This window comes from Triturus cristatus, chromosome 2_2, assembly GCF_964204655.1.
Source record: "Triturus cristatus chromosome 2_2, aTriCri1.1, whole genome shotgun sequence".
NCBI classification, from domain to species: Eukaryota; Metazoa; Chordata; class Amphibia; order Caudata; family Salamandridae; genus Triturus; species Triturus cristatus.
Window position 1 is genome coordinate 713,101,497 of NC_140582.1, and position 22,087 is coordinate 713,123,583.

General features: G+C 44.6%; 1 protein-coding gene across 2 annotated transcripts in view; it reads right to left on the reverse strand.

Annotated features, from left to right (window-relative positions):
• LOC146862687 (EF-hand calcium-binding domain-containing protein 6-like) overlaps window positions 1–22,087 on the reverse strand; it is a 478,924-nt gene that overhangs the window by 327,475 nt on the left and 129,362 nt on the right. For both annotated transcript variants that reach the window (XM_085641926.1, XM_085641927.1), the window contains exons 3-5: window positions 18,602–18,711; window positions 9,443–9,543; window positions 3,514–3,591 (exon numbers count right to left, since the gene is read on the reverse strand). In XM_085641926.1, coding sequence (XP_085498052.1) covers window positions 3,514–3,591; window positions 9,443–9,543; window positions 18,602–18,711 — 289 coding nt within the window. The remainder of the gene's footprint in view (window positions 1–3,513; window positions 3,592–9,442; window positions 9,544–18,601; window positions 18,712–22,087) is intronic.

The window sequence follows — 22,087 nt, forward strand, 5'->3', positions numbered from 1 at the left end:
ACTATGGCTAATATTTTTGACACTATTGCGCCGAAACAACTCAAAAGGCTTCCAGTCAAACAATCCAAACCTTAGTTTAATGGTGCCCTAAATGATGAATGTCGTAAACTTAGGTTCTCAGAGAGACTTTGGAGAAACACGCCCTCCACCACAAGTCTCATTCAGTTAAGGAAGGTGAGAAGTACTTACAACAAACACATCCGCATTCTAAAACCGACCATTTTAGGGCTCAGCTGGACGGCGCTAAAAATAGACCCAAGAAGCTCTTTGAAATCATCAAACAACAAGCGAACCACACTCCCTTGACTTCGCCTCCCAGTGGAAAGGACCTCTCAGTGCACTTCTCAGAAAAAACTAGGAAAATTGACCTGGAGCTGCAACCTGACACTCCCAATTTGGGGCCTCTGAACTACACCGTATCATCAGCAAAGCTTGTGGAACCCTCTGCAGTCTCCATACACATTGGTTGTTCTCCCAAAAACGATGCCTCATGGAATTCTTTTCTCCTCCCAGATGTCACGGAGCTGCTCCACGATATGGTGCCCCTAAAACCTTCCAATCATTTCAGCAATCTACTTCCTCCTATGTTTTTTAAAGTTCTCAATTCTGCCATTCTACCTCTTTGGTCCCGGATCATTCATGAATCTCTCCTGCAGGGGAGGATCCCTGATTGCCTCAAAATTGGGCAAGTCACTCCCATCCCTAAGACGCCCAACACTGATTTATCTGATCCTAATAACTTCCGGCCTATCACCAGCATCATGACCCTAGCTAAATTGCTTGAAAAATGCGTCCACAAGCAGCTCTGCAACCATGTAGAGAAATTTCAACTCCTTGACCTCTACCAGTCGGGTTTCAGAGCAGGGTATAGTTCTGAAACAGCACTAACTTACATTTTGGATGACGCCCAGAGATACCTTGATCAAAATGTCCCTTGTCTTCTGATCCTTCTTGACCTGTCCTCAGCATTTGACACTATCAAACATGAAAGCTTGATGGCTATTCTTCAACAAAGGATGGTTCTCTCAGGCCCGGTCTTAAAGTGGTTTGCCTCTTTGTTACATAACCGCACTCAAAGAATCAAAGTTAACCATTCCCTTGCAACCTGTACCCCTGTCATGATTGGAGTTCCTCAAAGATCTGCACTTTCGCCCACTCTTTTCAACCTTTTTATGGAACCACTTAACAACATTCTGAACCATTATAACATTCATTACCACATGTACGCGGATGACACACAACTGTACTTGAAGATCTCTTCTCCAGGGGACATAAAAACTTTAAATTATGCTCTCTCACAAACTCAACAATAGTTAGCCCAGAACCATCTCTTGTTAAATACTCTCAAAACTGAATTCCATCTGATTGCCCCCCACAACCACTCTGCACCTACCCTGGACTGGCTTAAACAACTCACTGCTCTTAATTGCACCCCTCATGTGGTTGACTCCGCTAAATTGTTAGGCATTACCTTGGACAAATACCTAAGTATGCAAGTGCACATCAGTGCAACTATTAGGGGAGCCAACTTTCAACTTAACACCCTTAAGAAAATCAAGCCTTTCCTTCCGCCTGAAGACATCCAGCCTGCAGTTCAATCCCAGTTTATCTTGCGACTGGAATATGGGTTGGTGTCCCTTTCTGGGCTTCCTAAAGCAAGCTTGGCCGCACTCAGAGCCACTCTCAACGCTTCAGCCAGGCTCATCACAGGGTCCAAAAAGCACGACCACATTACCCCCGACCTTACGCAACTTAATTGGCTGTCTATTGAAGCTAGGATACGTTTGAAGATAGCTTGCTTGACGCATAAAGCCATACATTACAACAGCCCGGCTTACTTGGGGAACAAACTTGTATTTTCGGGCTCATGTCGGAACTTAAGAAGTACGTCCACCCTACTTTTGAAACCTCCCAAATTCAAAAAGAAAAGAACTCACAATCGTGCCTTCTCCGGTCTTGCTCCAAGAATTTGGAATGCTCTTCCGCCTGATATCAGATCCAATCTTTCCACTGCATCATTCAAGAAACATGTCAAATGGCTATTCCTGAGTGAACATTAACAGCATCAACCTGTACTCCTTCTCAAGCCCCCATGGCTACAGATTTGATACTTATTTTACTCTGTTGTTTCGATTTATTTTGTGCTTGTCTGTTAAATTGTTATTTCGCTCTATTGCCCTTCTGTAACTATAATGCCCTTCTGTAACTGTAATGGCTGGGCCGACTACCCGGCCCTGGACCTTGATTGTTTCCCCCCTTTGTTTGACAGGGTGTTGACTTATCTAATTCATGTGTACCATTGTGATGGTGTTATTCATGCTGTCACCACTTTGTACAGCGCTCTGATACCCGCAAGGGACATGTTCGCGCTTTATAAAACTTTTCAAATAAATAAATGTGTGCGGGGATTACCACAGGTATATAGTTAAGATACTGCGGAGTTACCACACATAGATCCATAGAGAAATTTGGCTGCACTTTAATGGCCTTTGTGAGTGTTCTGAGGAAGGTAGATGTAAAGGATATGTTTTCACTGAAACACATGCATTGATGGTTTTTAGAATTGTGATACCCTGATACTTTTACTAAGATAAATGTTTAGACTCGGAGGGTCTTATTTATGAGAAGTGTTGTAGCGTCTAAGTGCGACCTCCATGCAACACCATTGATGAATCATATTTACTGTATGACACATCATGTCGCAAGGAATGACACATACGTCAGTATTACTGACGTATCTGTCGGTGCAAAACTGACGCATTGCTGGAGTTGTGTCGGAAGCGTGACACAACTCGAGCAATGCAGGGGGGAGGGCTATGATTATAGCACTGCGTCACCCTTATGCCTGCTTTGAGGCAGGCGTAAGGATTTGACGCAGTGGCATCCTAGAAGTGGCGCACTGAAATCTTATAGATTTCAATACGTCACTTCTACGAGGCTTTGATGGGTGTGAATGTCCAAATTGCATACATTATACCTGACACAGGTATAATGTAGCGCAGGGGTTTACAAAGTGACACATCTGCCTAGATGCATCACTTCATAAATATGGAGCAACGCAGCGCAATATTTACGCAGCCGCAGCATCAGAAAAAGTGACACAACAGCAGCGTAAATTTGACACAAGGGCTCATAAATAAGCCCCAGAGTATCAGAGTGCAATTAGGCCCAGAACATGTGGTTCAGGAGAGAAAATTAATGAACAGCATATTACTTTATTCGGGTACTGGTCTTTATAAAGAGGAAGCAACGTAGTGCGGTACATTACTGGCTGGAACGGGGGACGACCTACAAGATAGTATACATCCAATGAGGATCACACACCCACAACTCACACTTTACATTGCACAGGTATATTAAGTTATTTGCTGAGAATCACACGATGCTGAGGCAATCGCCTAGGCTAAGATTCGAACCTGATTTCCCAGTTTCCAAGGTCGGCAGCTCTAGCTGCTAAGCCACATGGCCTACTGTGTGGCCCATTGACATCCCCCTGATAGGATGTTTACATACCTCAGTAGGAGCTGCTGGTACTGCTTGGGGCTGACAAACCGTCCCAAAAACTTGGTGAGCATCATGAGGAGTACATCTCTGCAAGGAGCACACAACAAAAGAGCATCAGAACCCGAAGTTTCCAAATAGAGACGTTCAAAGATAGTGTTACATTAACATTACAGAGGACAGAGCATATGGTAAAAACCGTGCACAGTGTCTTTAGAAGTGTGTAATATAACAGTACATGAGCAAGATCCGCACAGAGGAGAGAGTTCAAAGATGGAATAAATAACAGCCAGATATAGAGATCTCGTGAGCATCTTTCACACCTTTGGTGGTAAGAGAATACACTTATGACTGCGAAAATTGGATTTAGGGTGAGTCACAGAATTGGACTTTAAGGAATTTTGTGATAATAAACACATCAGAATCTTGAGAAGTTCGCAAGTTTATGTTTAGTCTTAGCAATGGGAACGCAGGTGTTCGCAGGGGCGGTGGGGAACTGTGGACATATTGGGAATGTGGCAAATAGCTCCAAAGTTGTACCTTTGAAGGTCTTCAGAAATATCCACACACAACTAAATACTTTAACTATAATAATATAGACAACAATAGTTAAGGTGCATTTATTTTTCCCTTAATCTTAACCAGAAATCAGCGTATTGGCTACTGGCAGGCAATCTGAATATTTAGGGTTAGATATACCCATGGATATCTTACATTTGTCGATTTCAGTGTATAGATTATGGAGGGTCTGTGACCCTTAAAAATGGGTCAATTTATAACAAACAGCGATACGTCTCTGGCTCCTAAAGGTATTCATTTGTTTGATAATGCAGATTTTTGCACAATGTAAACTGCTGCTTGCACATTTGGCTGATTCACAAAAGATAATTAAAAAGTCCTAATTTTTGCAAACACATCTCAAACCTATGCTTTTGCCTAAATGATGGCCTAGTGGTGAGTATGGCCGAGTTGGTCATGGAGCAGGAAGTGTGAGCACAGAGTTCCTTGGCCACCAGCCATTTACTCAAATTGTCCTGCTGTGTTAACGTCATTCAACAATTAATGCTGCAGGTCTTTGCAACACAAACGCTGCTGCCTCATTTACAGACATGAATCGCTGCAGATGTTGATAACTCAGATCAGCTGCAGTATGAAGCTGGTTGACCTGTCCTGAGCGCCAATGAAAGCAGATTGTCTCCCTCATCCTCTCCAAATACAACCACATGACAGTGGGGAGCTTTGAAGCCCCCAACCAGAACCTCGTGAACCTCTGCACCAGCTGCCACATAGACTCTTCTAGCTGATTTTAGGTTTTCATTTAGATGCTGAGGCAGGAAGTTGTGCAATCATTTTTAGACCTTCTCTCACAATTGGGATCTGTTCTACTGCCTTGCAGATGAATGTGACCCTACTTCTTGCTTCCCACCTTCGGTTTTACTTTGGTACCTAGCTTAGACCAGTGTGCTCTTGTGCCCTAGTTTTGGTGCAGCATGGTGCCTCTTTATGGCCTCCCCCTGCACTCTCAAGGGTACTTGGGTTTAGGATTGTTTTAGTGGCCACAGTCTCCAGTCTTGCACCTGGACTTTCTTGTTTGGTGTTCTTGTTCCTGGCCCTCCTACAGTGGGAGTGGTGATGTCTCTTCTTTAGACTCTTGGTTTTTCAAGGCTGGAGTATGACTACTAAGCTGGTGGGTCTTTGTGCTGCCCCTTCCATCTCTCTTTCCCAGAATCACTGACGGTGGAGTTATTTGTCTTTGGCTTCTTTGCCTATTCTGTTGCTTCTTGTGGGTCACTAATGTGGGCATCCCCTATTTTGAGAACCTGATGCCCAGGGCTCACAGGTTGTGCCTTCTGTTTATTGGTCCTCCCAAGATTGTTGTCTATCAATTTGGTCTCTGTTGGCTTTCTGGGTTTGGTCCCTCCTCCTGTGTGTCTTGACTTTGTCCTTTCTGACTGGACAGCCCTCACCAACACAGCCCTCACCAACACTCACTTCACTTGATCAGCACAGTTAAGCTTTTCCTTGGCACAGACCCCCCCCTCCTCCCCCCAAAGCCCTGACAAAAAAGAAAAGGAATTTGCTGCTGCCTCTTTCATATTAGGACTAAATATATAGTGTTCCTTGTTAGACTTGGCATCTTTGGCGTGGTTTTCCCAAACTTTTTGCCTCTACCTCCTGTATTTTTGATGCTGTACTGGATTTTGTTTTTGGTGGCTTAGATGCTTTGGGCACTTTGCCACTGCTGATCAGTGTCAAAGTGCAAGTGCTCCATGTGTAAAGTGTTGCTACAATTGGTTCTCCATGATTGGCATATTTGATTTAGTGGTAAGCCCCTAGTAAAGTGCACTGGAGTGTGCCAGGGCCTGTATATCAAATTCTACTAGTGGGCCTGCAGCACTGATTGTGCCACCCACGTGAGTAGCTCTGAAAAGGTAACTCAGACCTGCCACTGCAGTGTCCGTGCGCAGTTGTTAACTGCCATGTCGACTTGGCATGTGCACCCACTTGCCAGGCCCTAACCTTCCCTTTTTTTTTTACATATTAGGCACCCCTATGGAAGGCCCAAGGTAGCCCCCTAAGAAGGGTGCAGTGTTTGTGAACGGTAGGACATGTACTGGAGAGTGTGACATGTCCTGATAGTGAAATACTGGTATTTTCGTTTTTTACTATTGAAAGGATATCTTGTCCAATAGGATAGAATGGGAGTTTATTTATAACATCTTATAAATATAGCTTCCCATTGGGACAAGATAGAGAAATAAAGTTTAGGCTCTCTGAACTCAGAATTTAATAACACATCTTTTAGTAAAAATAGTTTTTAAATTGTGTGTTTGAAAATTGCACTTTTAGAAAGTAGGCATTTTCTTGTTTTAACCATTCTGTGTGCCTATGCCTCTTTGTGCATTGACTGTCTGGTTTTGGAGTGACAGGGGCTGGGGATGTGCATTCACTGTAGATAGCCACTGGGGGGGTTGAGGTGTGCATGGATGACCCAGAGCTGGGCTGAATATACCCTGGATGCTGAATTTAGAGTACTGGGAGGAGATTCCCTTGCACCTGAATAGGACCTGTCTCCCTTGCACAATACTGTCTCCACCCCCTTTGGCCATACTGCACCAGTGAGGACAGAATTGGTTTGGACTGGGCTCAGAGCCCCTTGCACAAAGAGAACAAAGATATTTTAGGGTATAAGTATTAGACCTAAAACCCCAGAACTTTAAACTACTTCTGGAATCAAGAGGAACCTTTGCCAAGGAGAAGAGCTGGAGAAACTGGAGGAGAAGTACTGCCCCTTTGCTGTGTGCTGTCTGAGGTTGGCCTGCCGTAGCTGTTTCTGCCAAGGAAAGGAGAAGAACTTTGTTGTCTGCTGTGTCCCCCTGCTTGAGGAAGATCTCCAAGGGCTTGAGTAGAGCTTGCCTCCTATTCTAAAGTCCCAGGGGCACAAAGACTTCACCCCCAGTTCCCCTGAACTTCCTTGCTGGGAGTTCTCAACTGCCAAGAGGTTCCTGTGACTGTGTTGTGCCTCTGGAGGTTGTTCCTGCTGTTGGGAGCTGGAAAAGCAATGCAATTACAAGTAAATTGATGCATCGCTCTTCATGCGGCTGTTTTTCCAACGCAGCACCGCTGTGCGCGAAGAATCTCCACGCATCACTGCGCAGCTGCCGAAACCAACGCAGCGCCAGTCGCCACTGCATGATCCAAGGCATCGAGGGATCGCGGATGAAGATACCGATGCAGCGCCGCTCAACGCCGCCACATCAATTGCCGACGCATCCTGGATTTCCAAGCATCGTACCTGTGCAGCAAGTTTTCCCAACGCATCACCCGCGGACCAGAATCGTGTCGGAATCAACGCATCCCATCACCCTAGAGACTGGATTTGACGCATCACTTCTCCTGCGTGCAGCAGAACTGTTGCATCGCCTCCACAGGGTCTCAAGAAATGACCCATCTCTTTGTTTTTCGACGCTTCCCATCTCTGCAGCTGTTTGGCCTTGTATATGTTGTCACAACTACATGTACTTTGAGAGAAATCACACATCCATAGTTCACTATGTGCCAAGTTGTTTGAAACCTTTTTAAAGTCATATTCTTATTACATGTATGTTGGATGTTTGTCGCTTTGGTCTTGTTGAGTTTAGATAAAGATACTTTATTTTGCTAAACTAGCGTGGTGTCCATTTGCGATAGTATCACTGTATTACTGTGTGTTTTGAGTACAAATACTTTACACATTGCCTTTGGGATAGGCCTGTCTGCCCGTGTCAAGCTGCCCAGGGGGTGGGCAGGGTTTATCTAAAGCAGAGTTCTTCAAACTGTGGGGCGCGCCTCCCTGGGGGGGCGCAACACTATCCTAGGGGGGGCGCGCACTCCACTCTAATTTACCTTTGTTCCCTGTCAGGTCTTCTTAGATAACTCCGGTATGGTTAGAGGGAGGAGGGAGGGGAAATCGACGGGGCACGAAGTGCCCATGCTTTTATTATGCTCACCGTCCCAGGAGGGGGTTAATTCATTCAGCTGCAGTGAGGAGGCAGGAAGTCTCCTCTGCTAAAACCGAAGGTAAACGAACAGACAGCCTTCACATTCCATGTTATAGTAGAGGAGACTCCTAGCCTCGCACTGCAGCTGAAATGCCTGTCTGTTCGTTTGCTTTCAGTTTAAGCGGTGGAGACATCCTGCCTCTCACTGCAGCTGAAGCATTTCAGCTCTATGAATTAACCCTCTCCTGGGAGGGTTAGCGCTTCCCAGAAAGGAGACAAAGTTGCTTTTAAAACTACACAGGCAGGCGCGCAAACTGCCAGCCAGCCATGTGTTCTTTTAAACAGACTGCAAATTGCTTGTCTATAAATGTGGCTTAGCGAGGTGCAACGAGGAGAAATGTTTTCATTTCTCCTCGTTTTTCCCTCTTTCAATGCGTGCTGCATTCTACAGCATGCATTGAAAGAGGGAAATGCCTGTAGTGATTGTTTATGTGCAGGAAGGTGCCCCTTCCTGCACAAAAACAATCTCCCCACGACGCAGGCATCCTTACACCATGGTGCAAGGATGCCTACGCCAGCGCATGGCTGCAGTTTGTGCGCGAGCGCAGGGGAAAGCACAGAGATGCGTCATATTCTTGTAAATATGTCGCATCCCTGTGCTTCGGAAGTGCCACAGCGTGGCGCAGCCAAAGGGCTTGCAGTGCCACGCTGCAGCACTTCCTTGTAAATCTGCCCCTGGATGTAGAGCAGTACCTGAGGATGGCAGTAGCAAAAATCCATCCACAGATTGACCGTCTGTGGCAAAAAACAGGCCCACCCATCACATTTATGTTGGTGGTGTTATCAATCAATGTCATGTGTAAAACAAAGCATCCTAGTAAAAACCATTTGCGCACATTTTATCTAGGAAAATGGTGGTTTGAGCTATGTAATAATCTGTCATTTCAGCACACCCACTCACAAACCTGCACTTTACTAAACACTCTTATTATGTTGAACATTATTTGCTGGATATGGCCCCGGATATGCGCGCGGCAGTCAATTATGTAGTGTACCAGATTCCAGAAATTTCTGTCAGGTGTTGGGGGGGCCCAACAGCTAAAAAGATTGAGCGGGGGGGCTCAACCTACAAAAGTTTGAAGACCTCTGATCTAAAGTGTGTTTCTCCCTTACCCTGAATAGAAGCAAGGCTCCCTATTTGGACAAAGGTACCTACCTCTGCCAACTAGAGACCCCCCCATTTCTAACATTCCTCTTTAGATATTAAATTATTATATGATACGATTATCAACCATTTTATTATGTGTAAACAATACATTTAGAAGGGTAATCTTGGTCCTGCTGGGTTTATTAAACGTTTTGCCAGCTAAGGGCCCTAAATATATCTCCTCTACCTATCTGACTGGTCACTTTTCACACAAAATTAGGTTTTTTTTACCTTTCACATTCATAACACATACCTGTTAACCTGTCCCTTCCCTTCAGGGTCATTGTTTTTGAACAGCTGTCTCAGAGTAAAATATCCTCCAGATCTCATCTTTTCACGAAAAATGTACTCCAGCTGAAAGAAAAATATTTTGTTCATGGTGAATGTGAACACAGTCAGACAAGTTCTTTCTAATAGTGCTTGATATGGGATACGCTTACATACTCCTAACACCTTTTCCTCTAGGATATGAAACCCATATTCTTGGCTATGTAAGGGTAAAAGTTGCCACAAAGAAGTATATTAGTTATATTATCTTTCTATGAAAACTGAATAATACCTTAAAAATGAGAACAACAGAGCCCTGGAAAATTTTTGCATAATGCACGTTACTATTTCCAGTGTAGGTAGCAAAAAGTCCACCTTATCCTATCTTATCTCTATATGTCAGTGAGTGGTATACAGTAATGCAGGACAGGCTCTCTGAAGAGTCAGTGTTAGAATTTCCAAGAGCAAGCCCAAGGAGGTTGAGGCTCTCTTTGTGGACAGACACCTAGGTAAGGGGCGAGAGTGTGCGTGTGTGTTTATGTGTGTGAGTGTGAGTGTGAGTGTGAGTGTGAGTGTGAGTGTGTGTGTGTGTGTGTGTGTGTGTGTGTGTGTGTGTGTGTGTGTGTGTGTGTGTGTGTGTGTGCGTGCGTGTGTGTGTGTGTGTGTGTGTGCCACAATGATTTTCTAAACACTGCAGCCACCTATGACCTGGCAGCCACAACACAAAATCTACCATTCTGTTCACCATAAAAAGTGGAGCGAGATTCTACTTTCCCAATACTCCTCTGTCTCAAGCACTTTCACAGTGCAAAAGGTTTCTTCATCTTCTGCTATGCAATCCACAAATCCTTAGAAGTTAGGGTAGAAATGGTTTTCAATTGTGCGAGAAAGAGGCAGACACTTCCTCCAGAGATGTCTCTTCTGATTGAAAGTTGGGAGATGACAAATAACCTGCCAACTTCACATCAAGAGGGATGGAAAATTAGCACACATTAGGGTGAAACTTGAGTTTGAATAGTGAAATCACTTGGGCAACTGGTTGGTGCATGCCATATTGAAGCAGCAGACTGTGCTGTATACAGAGCTCTGCTGTTACCTGTTGGGAGCTCATGGATGAATGTTCAATCTTCAAAAGACCTATTTAATCTCCTTCCAAGTCCTGGAGTTCACTGGCCATATATGTAACACAGACCAGGGTGATATCGCCTTCTTTGCAAGTCCTGAAGTTTTATGAACTCTTGGTGGCTCTTTCGACAGAACAAGTTGCCATAAATCTCCATTATCTACATGTAAGGGTGCAGAAGACGTGTATTGTACCATAGGCCAGGCTCCTTCTGATTCTATGCAGCAACACTGTTAAATCATAAGGACTCTAGACTTGATGGACTTTAATGAAGTGTTTCCAGTGTCAGCTCACCTGCCAGGGCATGGACATTGTTCCTCCACTACTCTTAATACGCACCACCAATGCCAGCAAGAGGGACGTACAGTGTTTAGCCAAGATATCAACCAGTGGACAGTGCTTAATTTGGTTGCAGGTGGGGCCCACCGGCACTTATTTCTGGGGACCAGCGATTATTTTTCCTTAACAGACTTGACATCGAGCAAGAAAGAGAAAAAACACAATTGGAGGAAAGAAGCAAGAAGAGAAAGACTAAAAAACAGTGACAAAGAAAAATAGCAGAGATGAAAAGGAACCTGCAAGAGTGAAATAAACAGGCAGTGTTTGTATTGTGGTGGAAGAAAGAGGCATGAGTTAGAATCCAGATCACTCAGCCTTGGTATTCGGCAATCCCAACTTTCATAAGTGCAGGCTGCTGGCATTTCAGAAAATCTTTAAGCACCAGCATTTATTATTTTACAAATTAAACACTGCCACAGGGATTGTACTGGTTGCCATGTTATGAGCCCGTTGGTACTACCTCTAGCTACCTTCTTCCACCGCAAGATTGCAGACATTCACGACAGCTTCAACACTGAGACCCCCCCGACAGCCGCCGACACCCCAGACTCACCGCGACCACCTGACCTCCTGGAACCACGTCAGCGACGAAGACACCATCAAGACCATGAACAACATCCACTCCGGCTCACCATCAGACCCCTGCCCCCACCACATCTTCAACAAAGCAAGCTTCATCATCGCACCCCAACTCCGTAAGATCTTGAACTCCTCATTCGAGACCGCCACCTTCCCGGAAAGCTGGAAACACGCAGAGATCAACGCCCTACTCAAAAAACCCAAGGCAGACCCAAAGGACCTCAAGAACTCCCGGCCCATCTCTCTGCTCCCATTCCAGGCGAAAGTCATCGAGAAGATCCTCAACAGACAAGTGACCCAATTCCTCGAAAAGAACAACACCCTGGACTCATCCCAATCCGGATTCTGCAGCAACCACAGCACCGAAACCGCCCTAATCACGGCCACAGACGACATCAGGACCCTGCTGGACAATGGCGAAACCGCGGCCCTCATCCTCCTGGACCTCTCGGGCGCCTTCGACACCATCTGCCACCGCACCCTGCACACATGCCTCTACAATTCGGGGATCTGCGACAAAGCCCTGGATTGGATCACCTCTTTCCTCACCATCAGAACTCAGAGAGTCCGCCTCCCTCCATTCTGATCCAAAGCCACCAATATCACCTGCAGCGTACCCCTAGGATCATCCCTCAGCCCTACCCTCTTCAACGTCTACATGACACCGCTCGCCAACATCGTCCGATCACACGACATCAACATAGTCTCATACACCGACAACACCCAGCTGATCCTCTCCCTCACCAAAGACCCCGTCACTGCCAAATCCAACATCCACGCAGGGATGAAGGCCGTCGCTGAAAGGATGAAGAACAGTCGCCTGAAACTGAACTCGGACAAAACGGAGGTCCTCATCCTTCGCTCCACCCCTTCTGCCTGGGATGACTCCTGGTGGCTGACCACGCTGGGAACTGCGCCAACACCCACCGGCCACTCGCGCAACCTGGGGTTCATCCTGGACTCTTATCTGTCAATGACCCAACAAGTCAACTCCGTCTCCTCCTCCTGCTTCAACACCCTCCATATGCTTTGCAATATCTACAGATGGATCTCCACCGAAACCAGAAGGACGGTCTCCCAGGCCCTCGTCACCAGTAGGCTGGACTACGGCAACGCCCTCTACGCGGGAACCACGGCCAAACTCCAGAAGAGACTCCAATGCATACAAAACACCTCCGCACGCCTCATCCTTGACATACCCCGCCACACCCACATCACCGCCCACCTGAGTGACCTGCACTGGCTTCCCGTCAAGAAGAGGATCACCTTCAAGCTCCTCATCCTCGCTCACAAAGCACACCACGACGCCGGACCAGCGTACCTCAACAAACGACTCACCTTCGACACCCCCAACCGCCTACTCCGCTCCACGGATCTCGCCCTCGTCACCGTACCACGCATCCACCGGAAAACCTCCGGTGGCAGATCCTTCTCCCACATCGAAGCCAAGACATGGAACACCCTCCTCATCCATCTGCGACAGACCCAAGACCTGCTAACATTCAGGAGGCTCCTAAAGACCTGGCTGTTTGATCAGTAGCTGCCCCCCCCCCCCCCCAGCGCATTGAGACCCTCACGGGTGAGTAGCGTGCTTTACAAATGTCTGATTGATTGATTGACCTTGCAGTCTTCTGGGACTAACCAGGTTTTCTCAGAAAAGACAACTTAGGTATATGGGAGTATTTGCAGACATCTGGCCAGCATGATTAACCCAGCCAGGGCTATGGGTTGAATCCAAATGTGTGGCAGGCTTTGAGTTGAGTGAGTAGCTTTTTATTGTGATGATCATTGGTATTTTATGCAAATGATTTATGTTTGACAGTAGTTGGCTTGTTCTGAGAGTCATAGTCTGCATACTACTATTTACTCACACATTTTAGAACTGCAACAAGAATAAGTGGCTCTCTGCAGCAATTCTTATTCTTCCTCGCCATTGGTCCCGCGCTGGATCATTGCCCCCTAAACGGGGCAGGCCAGTCTCTGACTGTGTTCTTCTGCTTAGCCATGTCAGCAGTCGCAGGCAAAGGGCAGCCAGAAATATATACTCTGAACAGAAATAGTGGAGTGTCTTTAAAGAGTATTTCCAGATGCCATATGTACATTAGTCCAACTGGTTGTGTAATGGATGACTTCTCACTAGGTTAAGGGGTGGTTAAAGTGCCTTGATGTATCCTCCTGGACTCATGACAGTACCCATTTTAATCTCACAGCTATCTAATTTGTTAACTTCGGCCTCAATTTCAAACTGACCAAAATGTGACACTCCAAAATTGAAGCGAGCTAATGAGACTGACAAGAAAGTCAACCAATGGTAAGCAATGGGCTGGCACAAAGCCCACTGTCATTATTGGTATTGGTCACAATCTTTCATCTTCAGACATTTCCTGAGAGCAACATAGGGGAAAAATCACAATCGAGAAAGAAGGAGGAAGAGAAAAGGGGGAAAACCATCACAACGGGAGAAAGCAGGAACCCACAAGAGTGAGATGAAAGGGCAGGGAGCGTCTGGAAGTAAATTAAAGATACAAGACTTGTTGTTCAGCAGCCTGACATTTGATACCACCAACCGCAGGTTTCTGAGCAGAGCGCTGGCTGTGGCACTCATTCTCTTACAGATTAGGCACTGGGTACAAGGTGCATAGTGTGGCCTTTCACCATGCCCTGTACCTTGTATGTGTGTTGCCAATACCAACTAGACATGACTAGTGGCAGTGCCTAGCAGTAGCTGGTGACCGGCCCCACCTCCTGCCCAAACCACACTTCTGTCTTCCCCAGTTCCAGATTACCACTTAGTCCAAGGAGGCACCAGCCTTTGGGCCCCACTCCTTTTAGGGGCCCTGCGACAACGGATCAAAATAATATTGATTTCATCTTGAAAGAAAATTACAATGAAGCTTTCTTAAATGTTGTTTTCAAAAGATAGAAAAAATGAGAATCAACTCATAGAAACGAAAACTTTACATTAAAGACTTTATAGAGAAAATACTGTATTATGTAATGTATCCATTAGCAACTTAAAGTACATAAACTTGAGACATCAGATTCACATAACAGTTTGTGTCTTAAATGCTCATCTTCGGGCAGCTGTCAGTTTGTAAAAAAATCCGGTGCATTGGGTATTAGGAGATAATTTGCGAGTGGGGGCCTGAGATTTCGACTGCCTAGGGGCCTCCACAGGGTTTAATCCAGCACTGGTCTCCCCTTCTAAAAACTTGAGGCTGTGCCTAGCAGACACAGGGCATGGCTGATACTTGGAACCCGTGCCCAGTACACTTGCACCAGCACAAACAGGGAATGCTCCATAAGCAATGTGGTTTGTATTCTTGATTATTAAGATCCCCGTATTGGTTCTTAAATGAAAAAATCCAATAACACATTTATTATAACTTTCACCCCCCTGGACGAAAATACATGCAAATTCTCAGGATCAAACAAAGATGGACATGTTTTTAAAAACGTTTTGTGCAGATTAATCATTAGAGCCAAATGTATAAGCAATCCTCAAAAATGTGTTTGCTCATGCCTGAAGTGCCAATATGACCCCTGTTAGAATTAGAGCTAAGGCTGAGCTAATACCACCGGACCCTGTGCTTGCTCTGATAGATAAAACTTATTATTTTGATGACCTTTGGCTAAAAGCATACTTGTGCGCTACTCTAGAGTAAACTGTGATTTCTTCCTCCTCTAGGGCTGACCGGCCCTCGTAGTGGTGGGTTTTGCCCATCCTGCTGTCCGCCACAGCCCTTTGCAAATATTTGGTTGAACTGGTTTGCAAAATCATTTGACGAACCTCATGCAACATCTTGAACAGATCCATCAAACAGAGTCAATATTAATGGAGATCAAAAATGGGTTTCCAAACTTTAAAAAAACTAAACTATGCCTACATTTGTACAGAAGGGGGATGGGAGCACACTGCCTCACCTCCCAGCACAGTGCACCCCTTAGCATTGTGGTAAATGTTGTTCACAGTGATTGGTTACTTGATTTTTAGCTGTAGTGGTTCACCAAAGTTAGTACAGGTTAGTGCTGTAAATCTCTAGACACGTGTTTCTGGATATTATCCTTCATCAGTAGAGATAAAAAACGAAATTCCTTCTGGGGTGGCTGAGAAGGCTGCCACAGTCTCTCAGGTCACAGTACCTCTCTCTGGCGCACAGGTGCATCTCCAAAAGCTTGTCAGCTCAGTGGCTTAAGGGAGCCTTTTCAAACAGAAGGGGGATGGGAGCACACTGTCTCACCTCCCAGCACAGTTCGCCCCTTAGCATTGTGGTAAATGCAGTTCACAGTGATTGCTTACTTGATTTTTAGCTGTAGTGGTTCACCAAAGTTGGTATAGGTTAGTGCTGTAAATCTCTAGACACACGTGTTTCTGGATATTATCCTTCATCAGTAGAGATAAAAAACGAAATTCTTTCTAGGGTGGCTGAGAAGGCTTCCCTGAAAGAACTTTTTACAAAAGGCAAAAACCCTTGGGCAGATTTTCTATCCACCGCCTGTACAAAACTAAATCTTAACATGTCCACCTTGGGAAATTTTATCCATCAACCGGGTCCTACAAGGACAAATTAGACCAGCTGTATCTCAACTTTGCACTGAATAAATCAATGTTAAAACAACTTTTGTCAGTCAGACTTATGGTTTTGCCAATAAAAGATATAAATGCACACTGGAAATGCCTCGAGACGGTCACCTCTTGTAGACTGTGCTACCGGTATGAGGAAACCTTGGCTCACCTAGTCTGTGTCTGCCCACATTTGATGTATGAACAATAGCAATAGAACTTCTTTTTAATCTGGAGACCCCGATGGAACTGGCAAGCCTAGCAACATTTGCATGACGACCTCAAGGACTCATAAGCAAATACCCAGCTCTGGACTAAAGGCAGACCGAAAGTTAAATATTGTGGTCATATATCAAATTGTAATGGTTTTATTTCTTTGTAGTATTTTGAAATCAACTAAATGAAATGACACATTGATGTTTTAATTAAGAACTAATAAGGCTCCAGAAAGGATATACTTTGTATGGTTTTTGTAACAATATTTATTAATCGAAACAAATAGGTCTGAGCGGCGCACATTTGCAAAGGAGGGAGTGAGTTGCAGCCAGACTGTGAAAAGGCGTGCGTGGCTGGCTGGCCCATAAACCAAATGGCAGGGCTCGTCTCGCAAGTAAGTGTCAGACAATGCTAGCCCTGAGCCATGTGTGAATCTTATCTACAGATTTGCTGTTTAGCGCTTAGCGAGTGTTAGACTTGGCATCTTTTGGCGTGTTTCCCCATAGTTGTTGCTTGCTGACCTCCCGGTTTTGACTCTGTTTTTGCTGGCTTAGTGTCTCTGCGCACTTTTCTCACTGCTGATCAGTGGTAAAGTGCAAGTGCTCCTGTTGTAAAGTGTGTTATGGATTGGTGTTTCCATGATTGGCATATTTGATTTACCTGTCAGTCCCTAGCAAAGTGCACTGAACGTGCACCGACGACGCCATCTGACACCACCACGAGCAGCTGCTTGCACTGCGGCCTGAGGGCACTGCACGCCGCACCACTGCACTTCGTACCGCAGCACCTGACACCTACTGCAAAGAGTTCCACCTGTGATTTCAAGCGCCCGACGACTCCTGCACCGACCTCCGAAACCAACACCTGCGGACGCCGTGCTTTTGGAAGCTCAACAAGAGGTCGCTGACACCCTCCATTTCTAAAGGTACTGTTTTGCGGGTCTTCCCGACACTGTAGCTAGCCCGCAATGCCGCGGTCAGCCAGAACTGTTTGGATTTGTTTGTTCACTACGCCGTGATAGCCCCTGAGGGAGCTATCGACTTCAAGGAACTGTTTTTCAAGGTTATTTTGATAACTGAAGATTTCTAAGTACTGTATTGTGGATGTTTTATAGTTTTTGGTCTTCTCTTAAGTATATAAACATTTTGGATATTTTTCTCAACTGGTGTGGTGTCCTTTTGTAGTGCTTACACTGTATTACTGTTGGTTGTGTGCAAATGCTTTACACATTGCCTCTAAGATAAGCCTGGCTGCTCGTGCCAAGCTACCAAGGGGGTGAACAGGGTTCATTTTAGGAGTATAACTCCCTTATCCTGACTAGGAAGAAGGGTCCCTATTTGGACAAAGGTACTTGCCTCTGCCAATGAGAGACCCCCATTTCTAACAACCAGCCATCAGGCTCCTGCCGGGTCAGTGTTACTAGCTGATTAAGTTCTGCCATGACTCAGTCAATGAGGCTGCCGGCGGGCTGTGACCTTTAATTGTTTCCCATTGTTTTGAAAGGACTCAGTACTTAGGTGACCACAATGTGTCATAAATCAAAGCATATTTTCTTTGAATATGGGCAAAACAAGAATAATATAATGTCCAACTGTTTCTAGGACCTTGTTTTACACCTTCGTGATAGGCCAATTTGTATTTATTAATTTAGTTGCACTGCCATGTGTTTACAGTAGAACGCCTCCGGGTTCTGTGCTGGCACTTCCCAGCAATTATTTTTTACCTTATTGCATTAGCAACCGATTATGCCTGAGACTAAGTGACGGTATAATCACCTAGCTGCACTTGCTATGAAACTTTCTTTTTAGGATAGCGAGTTGTCATGAATGTTCAGCTCAATGAAATCATCTTCTGAGCAGCTGCAGTGCCTGCCTGCCCTCTGTTACTGAGAACTGCAGTCATGCAGTCTGTCTCCTGTTAGTGTCCTTCCATTTCTGGGGCTTTGCAGCAGTTTTAGGATTTTCTTAGTTTCTTTTTGCTCAAATGGGTGTAGTTTCTGATATTTATGTTTCCATAGTCTTCATTGCTTGATATTATTTGCTTGCGAGAAAGTGTCACTAATAGCCGTTAAAATGTCACTAATAATTGCTCTGAAATTATGAAAATATCACACATAGCAATCTGACACCTTGGCAGCTGTGCATCCCTTCTCACCAAAAATATATGGTCATTCTTCCACTGCCTGTCACATGATCCTTTCTCTTTTATTTTCTCCCAGGCTCTTTCTAGTGGTATTACACCGCCACACCATCACATGTTACTGTTTAAAGCGTGAGCGAGTTAATTAATCCAAATATAATGCAGGAACCAACACAAACTCTTACCTCATCCACTTCAATCCTGATTTGTGTCCCAGGTCGTGAGAGGGAACTTGCTCTGCTGCTAGCAACACTACCCCTGCTTTCAGCTCGGTTTGCAATATCAGCTCGCTGGCCTGGGTTCACAAAAGAAACATTTGTGATTGAAAATACAAGTTATTTTGTCATATGATTCATTCCATAATGTACATTGTACAATCACAACTTACTGTTGGATAATCAGAATGATTTCACCAAATTAGCCTTCTTTATGTGCAGAAATCTTTGTTTTCTTCCAACTAGAGCAGGAAACTGCAGAGCACTACAAAACACTGAACTATACTATACTATACTATACTATACTGTACTATACTATACTACACTACAGGAAACTGCAGAGCACTATAAAACACTGTACTATACTATACTATACTATACTACTATTGTAGAGCATTAGAAAATATATGTCACTCAAGGTTCATAGGTCTGTGCATAAGTATCTCATCTAGTCTGATTTTCTAATGGCTCAAACTGTGCTATAAGTCCCAAAATGCAAAGCTAAACGCTGAACTGGATGAGCTCATCACACACGGAGTTGGTAAACATAAGCGATCTGTTATAATCAGAAAATAGGGGAGCAGATTCTGCAACTAAACAAATCAAATAAGTTATGTTAAGAAGCAAGCTATGGCAAAGCCTTATGGCTGCCAATGTAGACCTATTGGTTTTCCCAATGCTTTTTTGCCCATGCTATTCAGCATCTGCTAAAGGAGAAAATAATGAGTTTTGCTGATGACATGTAGTATATGCCAAAAAATTGTAATGACGTGTGCATGCGCATGCATCATCACACATGCACATGTACGCGTCATGACGTTACAGCAGCCCAGCTTCACAATGCATACATGGATCACTATGCCTATGTGAGTGTACGGAAAGCCACGGCCGCCATTTAATTTTATTTATCCCTCCAAAATGGTGGACAAAAAAGCATGTTTTGAAAAAGGCATAGCCCATTACCAAAGTTTATTTGCCAAGCCCTCCAAAAAGTTTTTCAAACACTTTTTAGAAGAACACAAAGACCATGATGTGTGTGACGGCGAGTAATGGAGAGGTAGGTAGGGGATCAGAAGCAGGGGTGGACGTTGCACAGTTAGCGCCCCGTGCAAAACCAAGTTTGTCACCCGTATACCTTTTGAGGAAAAAATATTTTCAAAGCTTCTGTTAGCTTAGGTAATAGATGTTTTAATTTGCATCCCACAACTTAGCATCCTGCATTTATGAGTGGAAACAAAACTACAAGTACCATACTACAATGAGAAAATACAGAACTTAATAAAACCCACAATGAGCATGCAGTAACTTGTGAATTGTGACCGGACCCTGGGCCTAGGCCCCATCCCCCCATTGACCAGAATCAGATCAGTGGGCAAATGTTGCGTGACTTGTACACAAACAGGCATGCGTGCCACCCCTGCCCATCAGGGTCTCAGCTCGCCCATGCTAAAGGCCATCCCTGATCAGAAGCAGCAGGTAGTGGGTTGAATAGGTTGAGGAGCGACAGAGTTGCAAAATTGTTCAAAACAACTGACTTGAGGATGAGGAAGTAACATGGATAGTACATGGACAGTACAGGGGATATTTGAAGGGTTAAGCAGATCAAGAGGGAGAGAGCAAGCAGACATACACTTTTATAGAGTGCTGAAGGAAGAAGAAAAAAGTAGTTCCATGAATGGGAGCAATGGAGGTAAACAGGCTTCCAATCAAATATGGTAAAGAAGCTATGCTCCAGGGAAGGGCAAGCACATCAAGAGGAAGGAAAGCCATTGAATAAGAACCAAGCAAATGAGGATCACAAGAAAACAAACCAATGGTAAGCAATGATCTGTCAGAAAGCCCACTGTAATTACTGGTATTGTTCACAATAATACCTCAAGAACAGACAATTAAAAGCTTTCAGCAGGCAAAACCTAAAAATAGTAAAGGTTTTCTGCATTATTTTTACCAAGCCGGTTTTCTATTCAATAGTTTAGTCAGCAGTGAACTGAGTGTTTTCTGATCCGTAGCATCTCATCCCATAATTGATTTATTTAAAAATATCTCACTTTTACGGTAAATGGATTTAAGCATATGTTATCACTTCAAATATGTGATTAAACCAATGTTTTATAATATGTGTTTCGGCCAAGGTTCCCTTTCTCCACTAATGACAAAGTAATTTGGAAGTTGATGTTTGTGAAAATCTGTGTTGTGCATATTTATGGGTCACACATTTACCCAAACCACAAGCTCATGTGCTTGCAATTAAGCATAAAATAGACCTCACCTGGCATCAGTGGCATAGCATGGAGGGAGGTGGGGCAGAGGTGTGGTTGCTCAGGCGCAGAATTCTTAGGGGCGCACATTTTTTAAAGAAAAGTGGAAGTATACTTGCCTTGCCACGGGCACTGGCAACCCACGCTATGCTGCTGCCTGGCATAACATGTACAGAAATGGCTGCCATTAAACTAAAAGGTGTGTTATCCAATCGTAGTGTACTCCACAGGATTGTTTTAAAAGAAACAATTGTGTGTGCCAGGTTTCAGCTTGGTAGCGGGAAGAACATTTGAAGGTTCTCTAGTTCCACTGCTTCCATTATGTAGCAGCTGACCAATATATTTTGAGGATAATGTTGTCACCACCCATTATTGCCCCGTCAACTTGTCAATGTATCTTCTACGAACAACTCAATCTAGGGTAAATCATGTGTCAGTTGATAGGCATATTTTTAAATAGATTGAATTTCAACTGGTCTTTTTTCAGTCTCCAAGGTGAATACATATGTGGTAGTGCCACTCTTTACGGTTTTCATTGTTTTTATGTAGGTGATTTACAGTAAACTGCAGGGAGGTGAGTGCATAATGACAAGTCAGTGATGAGCTACGGAGGGTTAGTCAAAGACTTAGAGGAACAGGACTAGTCAGATCACCTTCTGAAACATTGAGTAGTCACTTTAAGTTCTCAGAATTTGGTTGAGGGCGTTAAGAACTTTGACTTGGGGCAACCTCTCTCCATAACAGCATCTGCATTTTATTGTTGTAATTTTATTGCAGTCCAGTGTTTTAGTCTTCCTATCACCTCTATTGTGAGAATGGTTGCAAAGGTTATTAGAGCCGCGGCCTCTAGGGTTTTCATAGGCCAAGAAGTATACGCATTTTTCCTACATCCCTACTTCCCTGAATTAATTATAAATGAGGCCTCCTTGCCTAATCAGACACCAATAGCCAGTGGCCACTATTAATAAAAGCACCTCTACCCCCCCCCCCCACTCCTTCTGTTAGGTCTCGCTGAGACAGCGAAAGCTGTCTCTTTGAGACATTTTGTAGTGGGTTTTTGAAAGTGCTTCCCCTGGCATAGAGCTACAGTGCACGAGGCGTGCACGCGCGCAAAGCAGCCATATGGCTTTACTTCGCTCTCCCTCGTAGCCCCTCTCCGCCCCCTTCCCTGCTGCTATTTCACACCAGCTTATCTCTA